The sequence below is a fragment of the Myotis davidii genome, unplaced genomic scaffold, assembly GCF_000327345.1.
Source record: "Myotis davidii unplaced genomic scaffold, ASM32734v1 scaffold569, whole genome shotgun sequence".
Lineage (NCBI taxonomy): Eukaryota > Metazoa > Chordata > Mammalia > Chiroptera > Vespertilionidae > Myotis > Myotis davidii.
The window spans coordinates 742,551-756,976 of record NW_006299876.1 but is presented as its reverse complement, the minus strand read 5'-3'; the positions used below and the strand labels follow the sequence as shown (position 1 = coordinate 756,976).

The 14,426-nt window shown below is 38.5% G+C and overlaps 1 protein-coding gene across 1 annotated transcript in view; it reads left to right on the top strand.

Moving 5' to 3' along the window:
* TENM1 (teneurin transmembrane protein 1) overlaps positions 1 to 14,406 on the top strand; it is a 409,966-nt gene extending 395,560 nt beyond the window's left edge. The window contains exons 25-29 of the mRNA XM_006776037.2: positions 1,810 to 2,106; positions 8,281 to 8,668; positions 9,505 to 10,725; positions 11,808 to 11,950; positions 13,347 to 14,406. Of these exons, the coding sequence (XP_006776100.1) occupies positions 1,810 to 2,106; positions 8,281 to 8,668; positions 9,505 to 10,725; positions 11,808 to 11,950; positions 13,347 to 14,105 (2,808 nt within the window). The 3' untranslated portion in view covers positions 14,106 to 14,406. The remainder of the gene's footprint in view (positions 1 to 1,809; positions 2,107 to 8,280; positions 8,669 to 9,504; positions 10,726 to 11,807; positions 11,951 to 13,346) is intronic.
* Positions 14,407 to 14,426: the final 20 nt, after the last annotated feature.

Here is a 14,426-nt window from a genome sequence, read left to right as displayed (position 1 = left end):
TCGGTGAGGATTAACAACAACAAAATAATAGAAAGGTAGAGTATATTCTCTCGCCTTTGGCTGACTTGCTGTGCTAATGAAACACTAGAAAATGGGGCACAAGCATAATCTTAATAAGCAGTCATAAAAAAGCACACATATATACTACTATTTGTAATACTTTAAATAATAAAATAATTTTTTAAAAAAATGAACATAAAGTTTAGTTAAATAGCTGGTGAATCCATTTATTCCAACTATGGTTAATGTAGTCAAACCCTAATGTTGGTTTTTGCCCCCTAACTCATTAACCTGATATTTAACATTTTGTTTGAGATTGTGTTGAGAATTCCTACAGCTATAAACCTAGTACACCAAGCTACAATCACCTTGGAATCTGACACATGGGCCCATTCAAAAGCACAACTAAAATTAGAAAAGTAATCATTATATTCTAAAAATAACAATTACTAATACTATTTTTACACTTCATCAGGTACCTATATGTGTAATCTCATTTAATTCTTAGCACAACTCTTGTTCTGAAGTATTTCTGTCACTGCTATTTCACAAATAAAGAAACTAAGGCCCTGATTGAAGACATGACTGGTGCACAGTCAAGCATCTAGCTCAATATCTCCTGACTGCTGGGGCCACTCCTATTTACACTCCTAAAAGTCTCTTCTTTCTTATTCTTACCTCAGTTCCTTGCCTTGGACTTCCTCTACCTGAATTAGAATTCTGTCCCTTGAAAGCTGGGTGAAGGGTACATGGTGACTTTGTACCATTTTTGCAACTTCTTGTGAGTCCTACTCTTTCAAAATAAATTATACCAGTAACAAAAAAAAAAAAAATGATCTGAAGAGTAGAAAAAATCAGGTCAGTTGTCCAGTTGCTTTGAAAACCCAGTAAAAGTTGCCTCTGCTAATTTTTAAACTTTTTCATTAAGTCAGTTAGTTGTTAGGTCATCTTTTGTGGACCCAGCTGAATTTCCTAAGAGTCAGGCACGACTGAGTGCTGTCCTTCATGGAATTCACCCAAGATCCCTTACATCAGGCTCTCTCTAGTACATTTTCTCTAGGATAACTTCGTGGTTATGAGGTACACAGAAGGAATGCTAGCATGCAGTCAAGCAAGCCGAGAACGAGAACCAAGCCAAAAACTATTTCTAGACTTGGTGTCAAAACTAAATTCTATGCTTTGACTTCATTTAGTGGTGCCTGCCACCTGTGCAAATACTAGGGGACCTACCAACACATTATCTGGTGGCCTCCATGAAAATATTGCTGCTTGGGGTCCCATCACTAGGGGGCAACCTAAATTTCCCTGTGGTAGAAGTGATATAACTCTAAATTCTGATGAACAAGGAAGAATAAGAAGGGAATCTGTATAAATTAGAGGGGTCAGTATATCCCTTCGTTCTGATTTCTAATCACATAAATAATTGATCCTTGTATGTTCTACTTCACTGGTAAAGAGGAAGAAGGAAGACCCACTCCTTAGTAGGTATTTGACTCACATAAGATTATATAATTATTGATAATTGTGTCCGTAACTTTGAGGCTTAAATTGGGGGGAAACAACCAACAACTTTATATCAAGGATCTAGCACATGCCAAGAGTTAAGACATAGCCCACCCCTCCAGGATTGTATGGTCTGGTGGGAGAATAAAGATCAGTGTCATCTGAGGAAGGTGAAAGTCATTCGGATTCAAAGGCCAGAGACACTCCATTGTTGGAGAATCAGAAAAAGCTTTGTGATTGTGAGTGTGCTAGGTAGGGGAACCAAGACAGAGCTTCAAATGAATTTTGCATCTCTTTTTTTTGTAGGCCCATAACAGAAACCTGCTGTCCATAGATTTCGATCATATAACACGCACAGGAAAGATCTATGATGACCATCGGAAATTCACCCTTCGAATTCTTTATGACCAAACTGGACGACCTGTTCTGTGGTCTCCTGTAAGCAGATATAATGAAGTGAACATCACGTATTCACCTTCAGGACTGGTGACGTTTATTCAAAGGGGGATGTGGAATGAAAAAATGGAATATGACCAGAGTGGAAAAATAATTTCAAGAACTTGGGCTGATGGGAAAATTTGGAGCTATACCTACTTAGAAAAGGTAAGTATATGGGGAAAATAAACTAGTTATGAGATCTGACTGAGAATATTGAAAGTGGTCCTAATTACCCACCTTGGTAAGAGCTGGCAAGAGAAAAGTCTTTGTTCTGGGGGTGTGTGTCGGGTGTGTGTGTGTGTGTGTGTGTGTGTGTGTGTCCTATAAGAATAAGCTGTTTTGCAACTGAAAACTTTCCCTAACCCCACACTCTGCCACCTACTTCAAATTGAAGTCAGGATAATGGCTTAGCTTTCTCCTCATTTGAGCATATTCAGTCATGCTCTTGAAAATGTATCTTTATTATTATGAAAGCCCATACTGAGGAAAATAGGTAGAAAATTATAAAATTGTGTGTTGATGTATCTTAGCTCTGGAAAAGAGCCTCTTACACAGAGGACGAAGAATTCTAATTGTGTTAGGATAGTCAGTGACATTTTAGTAGTATACATTTGAGGACTAATTTTCACAAGTAATCAACTGTCAGAGGGAATTGTGGCAGTGGAGCTCATTGGTTATAGTCCTTTGTGTACAGCGAGTCTCCAGTAGCATCCATGATAGGAACTCGTGGCCTCTGTCTGGTAAGAATAGACAAGGACTTTAATCCCGCCACCAAAACCATTTGTCGAACATCAGCCGTCACACAGCAAAATACCTTCTAGCCAGATCAGTAGCAGAGGACAATAACAGAAATTGATCTCTATCTGCCATCTCAATTTCTAATAGCCTAAGATAGTGTCTCTTGTTTCCTCAATCTATCCATTCAACTGAAATTACCAGTGCTGAATTAATTTCTGAGAAAATTGAAAAATGCTTTCCCTTGACCAGTCAAGGGTAATGAGCACAAGGTGACCCTAGAAGCTCTTAGAAAAGTTACAGGAATTCATAGATCACAAGGCAAAATTTTGCTTTTGCACCCAACGATGCCAAGCCTTTCTGATATACCCCCAGGGTTTCAAACAAAAGTGTGCCTGCCAGTGGTTGTATGTCATTATAAAAAATGATTGTAGCCGAAACCGGTTTAGCTCAGTGGATAGAGCGTCGGCCTGCGGCCTGAAAGGTCCCAGGTTCGATTCCGGTCAAGGGCATGTACCTGGCTTGCGGGCACATCCCCAGTAGGAGATGTGCAGGAGGCAGCTGATCGATGTTTCTCTCTCATCAATGTTTCTAACTATCTCTCTCCCTTCCTCTCTGTAAAAAATCAATAAAATATATTTAAAAAAAAAATGATTGTACTATTTCCCAGAGTCAGTCACTGGGGAATTTGCCAAGTTGGAAATGCCTAGGAGATAAAGCTGGCCCCACTTGGGAGGCAGGATAAAGGAGGGAGTTTTCTGCTGTATCCCCCCGTCCTTTTCTGCTGAAGAAATCTATTATATCTATATTCTCCACACTGGGAACATATGAATCTTATAGAGTGGGACTTTCCTCTTTTGAATTGTAATAACAAGAATGACTGGCAAAATCATATGACTGATGTCCACAAAGGGCTGAACCTCTTACAAAATTAACCGAATCCAAATATTTGGTGTTATGTTTACATAAGCAAGACATATGATGACCTTCATATAAAAAAAGATGCCACTGTAATGAAATATAGGCTGGCTTATTTTTCAGGAGTGAGGATGGGTTTGCAGTGCTTCTTTCATGGGTCCTACATGTGGCTAGTGCAATAGCTAGCTCTCTTTAGGGAAACTACATGGGTTTAAACTCATAACCCCAACCTCATTAGCACTGTAGTCTGGCCCCTGAGCTAATTGCCTATGGATAGTTGCATCTGGCTCTCAGAAGACTTTCCCTTTAGGCTATCTATGCAATAACAAAAGAGCCTATTGAACACTTACATTTCAGCCCTGCATGCAGTATTAGCCTCGGAAGCAATTTTATTGTTTCTCTTTTCTGAATTAGCTGATTATTTCATCAAACTTACTTGAGTGAAGAATCATGTGAAGCAAACTTCACATGAGTTCTCTTTGCAGAAACTTAGTTGGCAATAATTCTTTCAAAACAAAACAAAGAAAATTATGTGAGACTGTCAGTGTCTTCAGTGGACAAAAATAAGACCTTATTGACATGGAATAATGTATCAAGAACAGCCCGGTGACTTCCAAAGACTAGTTTCTTGACAAGCGAGACAAACCAAATCACTTGTGCCTTTTAGTTTATTTTTGTCCCTTTCTTGATTTCTAATTTGTTCTCTAATTAAAACATAGCCCCTGACTTAAGCAATCCTATTATGCAAAACTCAGAACCTACAAAATACATGGTTCTTTGCTTTCTAAAAATTATTTTCCATGGCATTGCAATGTTAGGTGATAACTAATTCACTGAATAGATGTGATGATTAAATGAAATAACTTAATATAAAGCACCCTAGCACATCTTGTCATTCAAAAAAGTGAGTTTCTTTCTATTTGAATACTGCATTATAGTATTTATTTTAAAGTTGATAACTTAAATTGGAGGGAAGAAATTAAAGCATCTTTGAAATTGTGATTCTAGGGGAAAGAATATTGAATTTATAAAATCCTATTTGCATGTAACTTTTTCAATGATGTAATGAGGTTCTCTGTCTTCCTATGCTCATTTCAGTCCTCTCTTGAACATGGCCTTTGCTTGCACATTTTTTTCACTATATCTGGGGGAGAGCAAGGACAAAGAGGCTGGCTTTTGTAGTATATTTTAAAGTACAAATTCTCAAACTTTAAAATGTATATTTCTTTTTATATCTCAAAATACCTCTGGTATTACCTCTGTAAATTTGCTTGCCATCCCTATACCATGATATATTTTAAAAGCAACAGCAGATATTTCACCTGAAGGTGCAGAAATTTTGTAAAATTTCTTTGACTTCCTCTAGAATAAGTGAAAGTTATAGGATCATTTTTATGCACAATGGTTTGTAGCCATTAGGAGAAAAATAATTATTTGGGTAATAGCTGAAGTTGCTTAAATAATCTCTTCTCTATTAAAAAATCAATTATTGTTTCTTAAATTTTCTGTGTGGTCATTAATTCTCTATTTTGATTTATGAGACTCCTCTGAATTAATTATATTTAGAAGACTTGTGGAGCTAAAATTTTGTATTACAGTAAATGTAAATCTTTCAGCTTCCTGAAATCATTCTTAAGAACTTCATTTCTAAGATGCATTTAAATATATTTTATAATCATTTAATAAGATGCTTTAGTCTGATACATTTACACAAAATTGCCTCTTTGGGGTTGAAAATTTCAAAGGCAGCCTGGAGGGACAGATGCAGCCTGTGGCCATGAGCTTTCAGGTGGCCCCACACTGACATCTGGTGGTTATTCGAACTTCTACCATTTCATTTCTGTTGTTTAAAGGAGTACTGGCATACAGGCGTGATTGTTCTTTTCCTCATTTTCTTTTCAATAATCTCTTTAAGACCTCACAATCAATTTTACAAAATAAAAAGTCTTCCACTCTATTGTTTAGACTAATAGGAAATGGCCTTTCATCCTTTAGCAGCACTGTGGGCATTGTATGGACCCCTAAGCATTGTTTTTGAACAAACATAATAATGCCCACCCAAAGTGAAATAGCAGCCAAGTGAGAGCTAAATGGTATTCTGACAGCACAATGGTTACATTCATGAGATTTCTAATCATGTCATCCACATTCTTTCATTGACAGGGAGCTTTAAAATGGACTAGGGAGTTTTAGAGACAGCGCAGCATCAGCACCACCTAGAACAGGGTCAGGCAGTGGTTGACTGCAGCGTGGAGGATATGAGCAGGGGAGAAAAAATGGTGGCGATGTGCAATCAATGTTTGGCAAGGTTGATACAGCTACTGGGAAAGGCATGGCCCTAGCAGGCTGATACTAGATAATGTGTGAAAGCCACATAGTGATTGTCTCTGGCCTGCATCACAGGTGACAGATGTTATTTGTTTATGACCAGTTGATAGAAGAGAGTGAAAATGAGCTGGGAAATCTGACTTTTGGCATCGAGGTCATTAAAGACATTTCCCACCAATTCGCCCCAGGTTCTGCTTGGTCAAGGAGGAGGTTCTCCCTTTGTGTCCTCATGTCCACACAGGAGTGCAGTGGGGTTTTCAGAGCTGCAGGTTGTCCACAGGTGGTGAGGTGACAGAGTTTCCACCTGTAGCTCTGTATCCCCTGGTGGAGTACATGATTGAAAAGAAAGGATGAGTGAATGAGCAAATAAATGCTGACTTGGACTTCACAGTATTGACATGTGATTCAAAATCAACAATTCTCAGAAGGTCAGGGAGGATATGTAGTTTCAAAGACTTAGATGTACATTATGTGTGTTGCTATAATTCATATAAATATTTATGTAACTTATATTTAGAAGATGAAAAGTTACCTATGTTTTCATAACAGAAACTTAAGAAAGTAAACCTCAACTAAGTCTTTTTGCTTGATAAGGGAATTCTCAAGAAGGGAGGGGTAAAGCTTCCTTGGGGAGTTACATCAGAATTTCTCGGAGTGAGCAATTTTTCTTTTTCTTAAAAGATGAGATTTAAATGCTTTTCAATTAGAAATAGGGTTGACTCCTCCCAAAAACAGTGCTCTTTTTTATGTCTAGATTCAAGATTAAAATAAGATAAGCCATTATCATTGAAACTAGAGGCCCAGTGCACAAAATTCATGCACAGGAGGGGGGTCCCCTCAGCCCAGCCTGAACCCTCTCCAATCTGGGACCCATCAGGGGATGTCCAACTGCTGGTTTAGGCCCAATCCCTCTCATCAGGCCTAAACCGACTGTTGGACATCCATCTCATACCTGGTTGCCCCCAAATGCCCCCCCTGTCAGCCTGGTCACCCCACGCAGCCTGCTGTTCAGTCATTTGGTCATCCCTCACTAACCTCCCTGCCGGCCTGGTTGTAGGCAGCCATTTTATGAGGGTGTGAGGGTTAATTTGCATATTACCTCTTTATTATATAGGATACCTTATAAAAGCAAAGTATTACATATGCCTCAACAAATAACTGTTTCTGACATCCAGATCAGGTTAGGGAGAGAGGGCTTGTATAATCAGAGGATTTTCCACTTTAATGGCATGTTCCCCTAATACAGCTTAAAGCATGAATTGCAAAGCAATAATAATAATATTTTATGCAACTTTTCATGAAGACGTCTAGTACAGGAAGTCAACCAACACTTTTTGGTGACTATAACTTAATGTGTGGCAAACCTTGCCCTCTATTTACCTCCTTCCAATTCATCTCTAAATGGAAACTGCAGTAACCTTTCTAGAATACGAACTTGAGTGTTTCTCACAGCTGTGCGAATGTCCTGACCTTCAACTTGCTTCCAGTGTTTCCCTGTTGCCAACATGTTTAAGTCCAAACTCCTTAGCATGGTTTAACAAGCCCAGTATGATCTAGATCCAGCCTACCTAACTGCCCTCATCTCTTGCCATTCACCACCACTTCCACCCCAACATACCCATGCTCTAGCCATACAAAATTCCTCTCATTCTCTGAAAAAAAAAATGTTTTCTTTCTTATCCAGACCCCCACAATACTATGCCCTCTGTCAAGATTACTCTTTCTTGCCCTAACTGGTTTGGCTCAGTGGCTAGAGCATCAGCATGTGGACTGAAAGGTCCCAGGTTTGATTCCAGTCAAGGGCATGTACCTTGTTTGCGGGCACATCCTCAGTGGATCATGTGCAGGAGGCAGCTGATTGATGTCTCTCTCTCATCGATGTTTCTAACTCTCTATCCTTCTCCCTTCCTCTCTGTAAAAAATCAATAAAAATATATTTTTTAAAAAAGATTACTCTCTACTCTGCTCCATCCACTTCTCTGCCTTCACCTAGCCAACCCCTAGTCATCCTTTAGGTCTCAAAGTAGATGTACCTTTCACCAGGAAGCCTTCGCTGACCTCTTTAAGTCTGGGTTAGCTGCTCTTCCTCTGCCTTCCAAAAGCACCCTGTAATTCCCGTCATAACACATTTTAACTATATTGTAATGGCTTGGTTACTTGTCTCTCTCCATTAAACTGTAAGTTCTATGTGGATAGACATCATTATTGACCACTACTGTATCAACTAGGACTCACCATAATGCCTGGCACATAGTGAGTGCTCAATAAATTTGTATTGAATGTCTGGATATGTATTTTCTTTCATCTCTTCCACTTCAGTGGTACATATTATGCTATTTTGCCTTTGTCTCCTTTCAGTCCGTGATGCTTCTCTTACACAGCCAGCGGCGTTACATCTTTGAGTATGACCAATCGGATTGTCTGCTCTCGGTCACCATGCCTAGTATGGTGCGCCACAGCTTACAAACCATGCTTTCAGTAAGCTACTACCGGAATATCTACACCCCACCGGACAGTAGCACTTCTTTTATCCAAGACTATAGTCGAGATGGCCGACTGCTACAGACCCTGCATGTGGGGACAGGGCGAAGAGTTTTATACAAGTACACCAAGCAAGCAAGGCTGTCTGAGATTCTCTATGATACCACTCAGGTCACATTAACATATGAAGAGTCTTCTGGAGTGATTAAGACAATACACCTGATGCATGATGGCTTCATTTGCACAATCAGATACAGGCAAACAGGTTTGTTATGAAAGGGTGGTGATGTGTATACCACATCATATTTTTAATGAGATTTTTGCTGCCCACAGTATGAGATAGAAACAATAACCTATAGACATTGAATCCAAAAAACTGTCATTTTACTTATCAAAGTATCTGCTATTAACAATTCAAAATACATGCTTCGTGAAAGCTGATTCCTTAAAAATATGCAGTGTATTTCTCTTTTTCTCTCTCATTTTTCAAGAAAACTGAGATCTAAGTACCTAGTCTAACTGTGTACCCGTTCCTACTCACCACCAAGTCTTCCCAAAGATGCAGCTGCAAGATATGAATCTCACTGAAACTAGTTCATGCCCTGTATAACTTCTGTCTCAGCTGATGGCAAATTATCTTCAGAAGTCAGAATTTTGTATTATATTTCATCCTTGGAGTTTCTAAAGTGCCAAAATCCAGTTCCTTGAATACTGGACTTTGTCAAAAACCTGACCCTCTGATTTTGTAACCCAGGTTAAATGAATTGAAAGTATTTTTGTCAGTGATTGTAAAAAGAAAGCATGTTTATATCAGTTTTCTCTTCTCAGCCAGTGAATGGGTTATTGCTTCTATAGTTCCTCTAATTCAATTATTCTGTAATATAGAATATTTTAATTTTTTTCAAGTCTGGTGACCACACTATGAGAATATATATAGTACTATGAAATGATATACCCAGACATTAGATATCAGAGGTTAATCTCATATTTTATTTTGAAAGTAAAAGCATTAATACTAAAGAAAATAACACTAGACCTTTCTGGTTGCTCAACATTAAACACCTAGCTTTGTTCTCATTATATTGATTTTTATTCCTCCAGGACCTCTTATTGGACGCCAGATTTTCCGATTCAGTGAAGAAGGTCTTGTGAATGCTCGGTTTGACTACAGCTACAACAACTTCCGCGTCACCAGCATGCAAGCTGTGATAAATGAAACCCCTTTGCCTATAGACCTGTACCGATATGTTGATGTCTCTGGTAGAACAGAGCAGTTTGGAAAATTTAGTGTGATCAATTATGACTTAAATCAGGTCATAACTACTACAGTGATGAAGCACACCAAAATCTTCAGTGCCAATGGCCAAGTTATTGAAGTCCAATATGAAATCCTAAAGGCAATTGCCTACTGGATGACTATTCAATATGATAATATGGGCCGAATGGTAATATGTGATATAAGAGTAGGAGTAGATGCCAATATAACAAGATATTTCTATGAATATGATGCTGATGGACAACTTCAAACTGTTTCTGTAAATGATAAAACCCAGTGGCGTTATAGTTATGATCTGAATGGCAACATCAACCTTTTAAGCCATGGGAATAGTGCTCGTCTTACTCCTCTCCGATATGACCTCCGGGATCGCATCACCAGACTAGGAGAAATTCAGTATAAAATGGATGAAGATGGCTTTCTGAGGCAGAGGGGAAATGATATCTTTGAATATAATTCTAACGGTCTGCTGCAGAAAGCCTACAATAAGGCTTCTGGCTGGAGTGTGCAGTATTACTATGACGGGCTTGGACGACGTGTTGCCAGTAAGTCCAGCCTAGGACAGCACCTCCAGTTCTTCTATGCAGACCTTGCCAACCCCATAAGAGTTACTCATTTGTACAACCACACAAGCTCAGAGATTACATCCCTGTATTATGATCTCCAAGGTCACCTTATTGCCATGGAGCTAAGCAGTGGTGAAGAATATTATGTAGCCTGTGATAATACAGGCACCCCACTGGCTGTGTTCAGCAGTCGAGGTCAGGTGATAAAAGAGATATTGTACACGCCCTATGGAGATATCTATCATGACACTTACCCTGACTTTCAGGTCATCATTGGTTTTCATGGAGGACTCTATGATTTCCTTACTAAATTAGTGCACCTGGGGCAAAGGGATTATGATGTTGTTGCTGGTAGATGGACGACGCCTAATCATCACATATGGAAACAGTTGAACCTCCTTCCTAAACCATTCAACCTCTACTCCTTTGAAAATAACTACCCAGTTGGCAAAATTCAAGATGTTGCAAAGTATACCACAGGTATTTAAACAGTGTAAAACTTTACACTAGAGAAAAGTGATAACTCAATGGTGTTTATCACATAATCTCAATGCCTTTGTAAATATGCTTCCTCTTCCTGCCAGTTAGCCCACAAGTTATTGTGCAGTTACTCTCTTCCTTAGTCTTCTGGAGTGAGAAAAACTGTTCATAAATACGATGCTTTTGCATTGAAGTATATCTTTACTTCCCTTGTAAGCTTTCTTTTTGTAGTTTTCATGCTTAAAAACTTACACAAATAATTTTATAAAAGAAAAATTCAAGATCTGTTGCATCAAATAAATCTAATATCACAGTCTGTGTGGCCTTAATACCACTACATGTTAAGAATTTCAGTACATACCCATCTGTGTGGCCTTAATACCACTACCACGTTAGGAATTTCAGCACATGCGCTAGCTGGTTTGACTCAGTGGATAGAGCATCGGCCTGCAGACTGAAGGGTCCCAGGTTTGATTCTGGCCAAGGGTAAATGCCTGGTTTGTGGGCTCAATCCCCATTGGGGGCATGCAGGAGGCAGCTGATCAATGATTCTCTCATTACTGATGTTTCTATATCTCTCTATCCCTCTCCCTTCCTCTCTGAAGTCAATAAAAATATATATGTATAAAAAAGAATTTTAGTACAAAAAAAAGGACCTCACCATGTAGCTCAGTTGGTTAGAACATTGTCCCGATACACCAAGGTTTCAGGCATGATCCCTGTCCAGGGTACATACAAGAATCAACTAATGAATGCATTAATAAGTGGAACAACAAATCTCTCTCTCTCTCTCTCTCTCTCTCTCTGTCTTTCTCTCTCCCTATTTAAGAAAAATAAATTTTTAAAAATAAAAACAAGAATTTCAGTGCAGTGAAATGAGCCTATTTGTGATTATCCATGAATCAAAAGGTTTCCCAGTAGAGGACCATATGTTTTAGAGTGAGTGATATAAGGGGGAATTTTATTCCTAACTTCCCATTGACCAAACAAATTGAAGGCAGGAGAGGCATCTTTAAAGCTTTCCATAAAGTTTATAAACTAAGAGCTTTAAAATTTTTTCCCTTTAATTTTGTGTCTCATAGACATTGGCAGTTGGTTGGAGCTATTTGGTTTCCAGCTACACAATGTACTACCTGGATTTCCCAAACCAGAGTTAGAAAATTTGGAATTAACTTATGAGCTTCTACAGCTTCAGACAAAAACTCAAGAGTGGGATCCTGGAAAGGTTAGTATATTTTACCAACTCTACTTAACTGAAAAAACAAAGACAAAAAAAACACACAAAAATAACAGGAGAACATTCAACACCATGAAATGGTATTAACATATATTTGGTTACTTATTTTTGAGTTGTCTTTAATATTCAATAAAATATCATGATTAAGGACAAAGTAGAACAAAAGCTTTAATGGGGGAAGAATCAGGAGATTAGAGCTCTTGGAAAAGAAAAGACTAACATGTGACTTGATGACTACTGGGGTAGACAAGCACAGGAAAGAGGAAGTGAACTTATAAAATTCTGAAATGGGCTACCAAGGTCAATTAGAGAGTCTATATAAAGAAAATTGTTCATGAAAAGACATGAAAACATCAGATTTCCAACTGCAAAATAATCTAGGGCAAAGTGCATGAAGAGCGTGGGAATAACAGAATTAAATTATTTTGATAAAGAAAAAAATATATAAGCAGTGAAGCAAAAATAATATTACAGTGATAGTCTCTGGAAAAATATAAATACCAAAACCTTCATGTTTTAGCAGATGATTTTGTCAGGAGTATGAGGTGCAAATGAGAACAGGAAGGAACTTTTTCTTTTAATTGAAAAAATAATTTCTGTGTTAGCAAAAAAAAAATGGCTTTAACAACATAAAACTGAAATGTGTGTGGGAGAGCTTAAAATGTAAGTGTAAAAAAAAATAAGGGAAAAGAAATTTGAAATAAGTCCTATAGACTTTTCCTTTTTTGTAAATACATATAATATGTAAATGCTTTTTGTAATTAAAAGTCCTAAAGAAGTTTAGCAACATGTTGAAAATTGCTGAAGCTTTCTATTGGATACTTGAAGGTTCATTATTCTGTTCTCTGTTTCTCCATATGTTTGCAAATTTTCATAATAAAAAGGGTTTTTATTTTAAGTTCATGTAAAAAGGTCAGCAAACTTCTTGCTGGTTTGCTGTTGTTATTTATAAGGTCATAACTGCTTGAAAGCAAGAATAATGCCGTATGCATCTCTTTATATCTCCCTGTGCCTAACATATTACTCTACACACAGTCATAACAGCTAGTTGGTTTTAATTAAATTGGCAAACATGAAATGTCTTTGTTTGGGGGGAGCTGGACCCACTTAATTTGAAGTGCCTTCTAGCTCTCAATTTCTGTGCTATCAAGTTTGAACATATTTCCTTATGTTTAACTCACCAAGATACCAAGAAATGCATGCCAAGTAATCATGTCACCTGTTAGTCTTTTCTTTCCAAATCTCTGATGAAGAGATTCCAAATTTGGCTTGTTTTTAAATCACAAACCAGCAAATTGCAAGCCTTTGCTTTCCACAGTCAGCAACCATATGGCAGGTGTTTAATCCTGTACCACATTTGCACTGTGCCTTTCTTCTTTCCTAGACTATCTTGGGTATTCAGTGTGAGCTCCAGAAACAGCTCAGGAATTTCATCTCCTTGGACCAACTTCCCATGACTCCCCGATACAATGATGGGCGATGCCTTGAAGGAGGGAAGCAACCAAGGTTCGCCTCTGTTCCTTCTGTTTTTGGAAAAGGTATAAAATTCGCCATCAAGGATGGCATAGTGACAGCCGATATTATAGGAGTAGCCAATGAAGATAGCAGGCGGCTTGCTGCCATTCTCAATAATGCTCATTACCTGGAAAACCTACATTTTACCATTGATGGGAGGGACACTCACTACTTCATTAAGCTTGGGTCTCTGGAGGAAGACCTGGTGCTCATCGGTAACACTGGGGGGAGGCGGATTCTAGAGAATGGTGTCAATGTCACTGTGTCCCAGATGACTTCTGTGTTGAATGGGAGGACTAGACGGTTTGCAGATATCCAGCTCCAGCACGGGGCTCTGTGCTTCAACATCCGGTATGGGACAACGGTGGAAGAGGAGAAGAATCACGTGTTGGAGATTGCCAGACAGCGCGCTGTGGCCCAGGCCTGGACTAAGGAACAAAGAAGGTTGCAAGAAGGGGAAGAGGGTATTCGGGCGTGGACAGAGGGGGAAAAGCAGCAGCTTTTGAGCACCGGGAGGGTACAAGGTTATGATGGGTATTTTGTTTTGTCTGTTGAGCAGTATTTAGAACTCTCTGACAGTGCCAACAATATTCACTTTATGAGACAGAGTGAAATAGGCAGGAGGTAACAAAAAAAATCTCTGCCTTTGCGTCACCAAAGACTGCCTGTTTTTAAAACATAACACGGTTTATTGTATTGGTTTTCTAGATCAGAACTCTGTATATGTAAATATGGAGGGAAAACATATCCAACTGCCTTTCAATGTGACGGAAGATGGTATTTTAATATTGTTTAAACTCTTTAAGAAACGACAGATTTTTAGTTCTCGTGTGGCAGTATTCAAAATAACACAAGTAGAACTGAAACAGCTAAAAACAAAAGGTTTTCAGAAAGCACCACTTTAAATTTGTCGAGTCATGCATATATATATGTATGTGTGTGTGTGTGT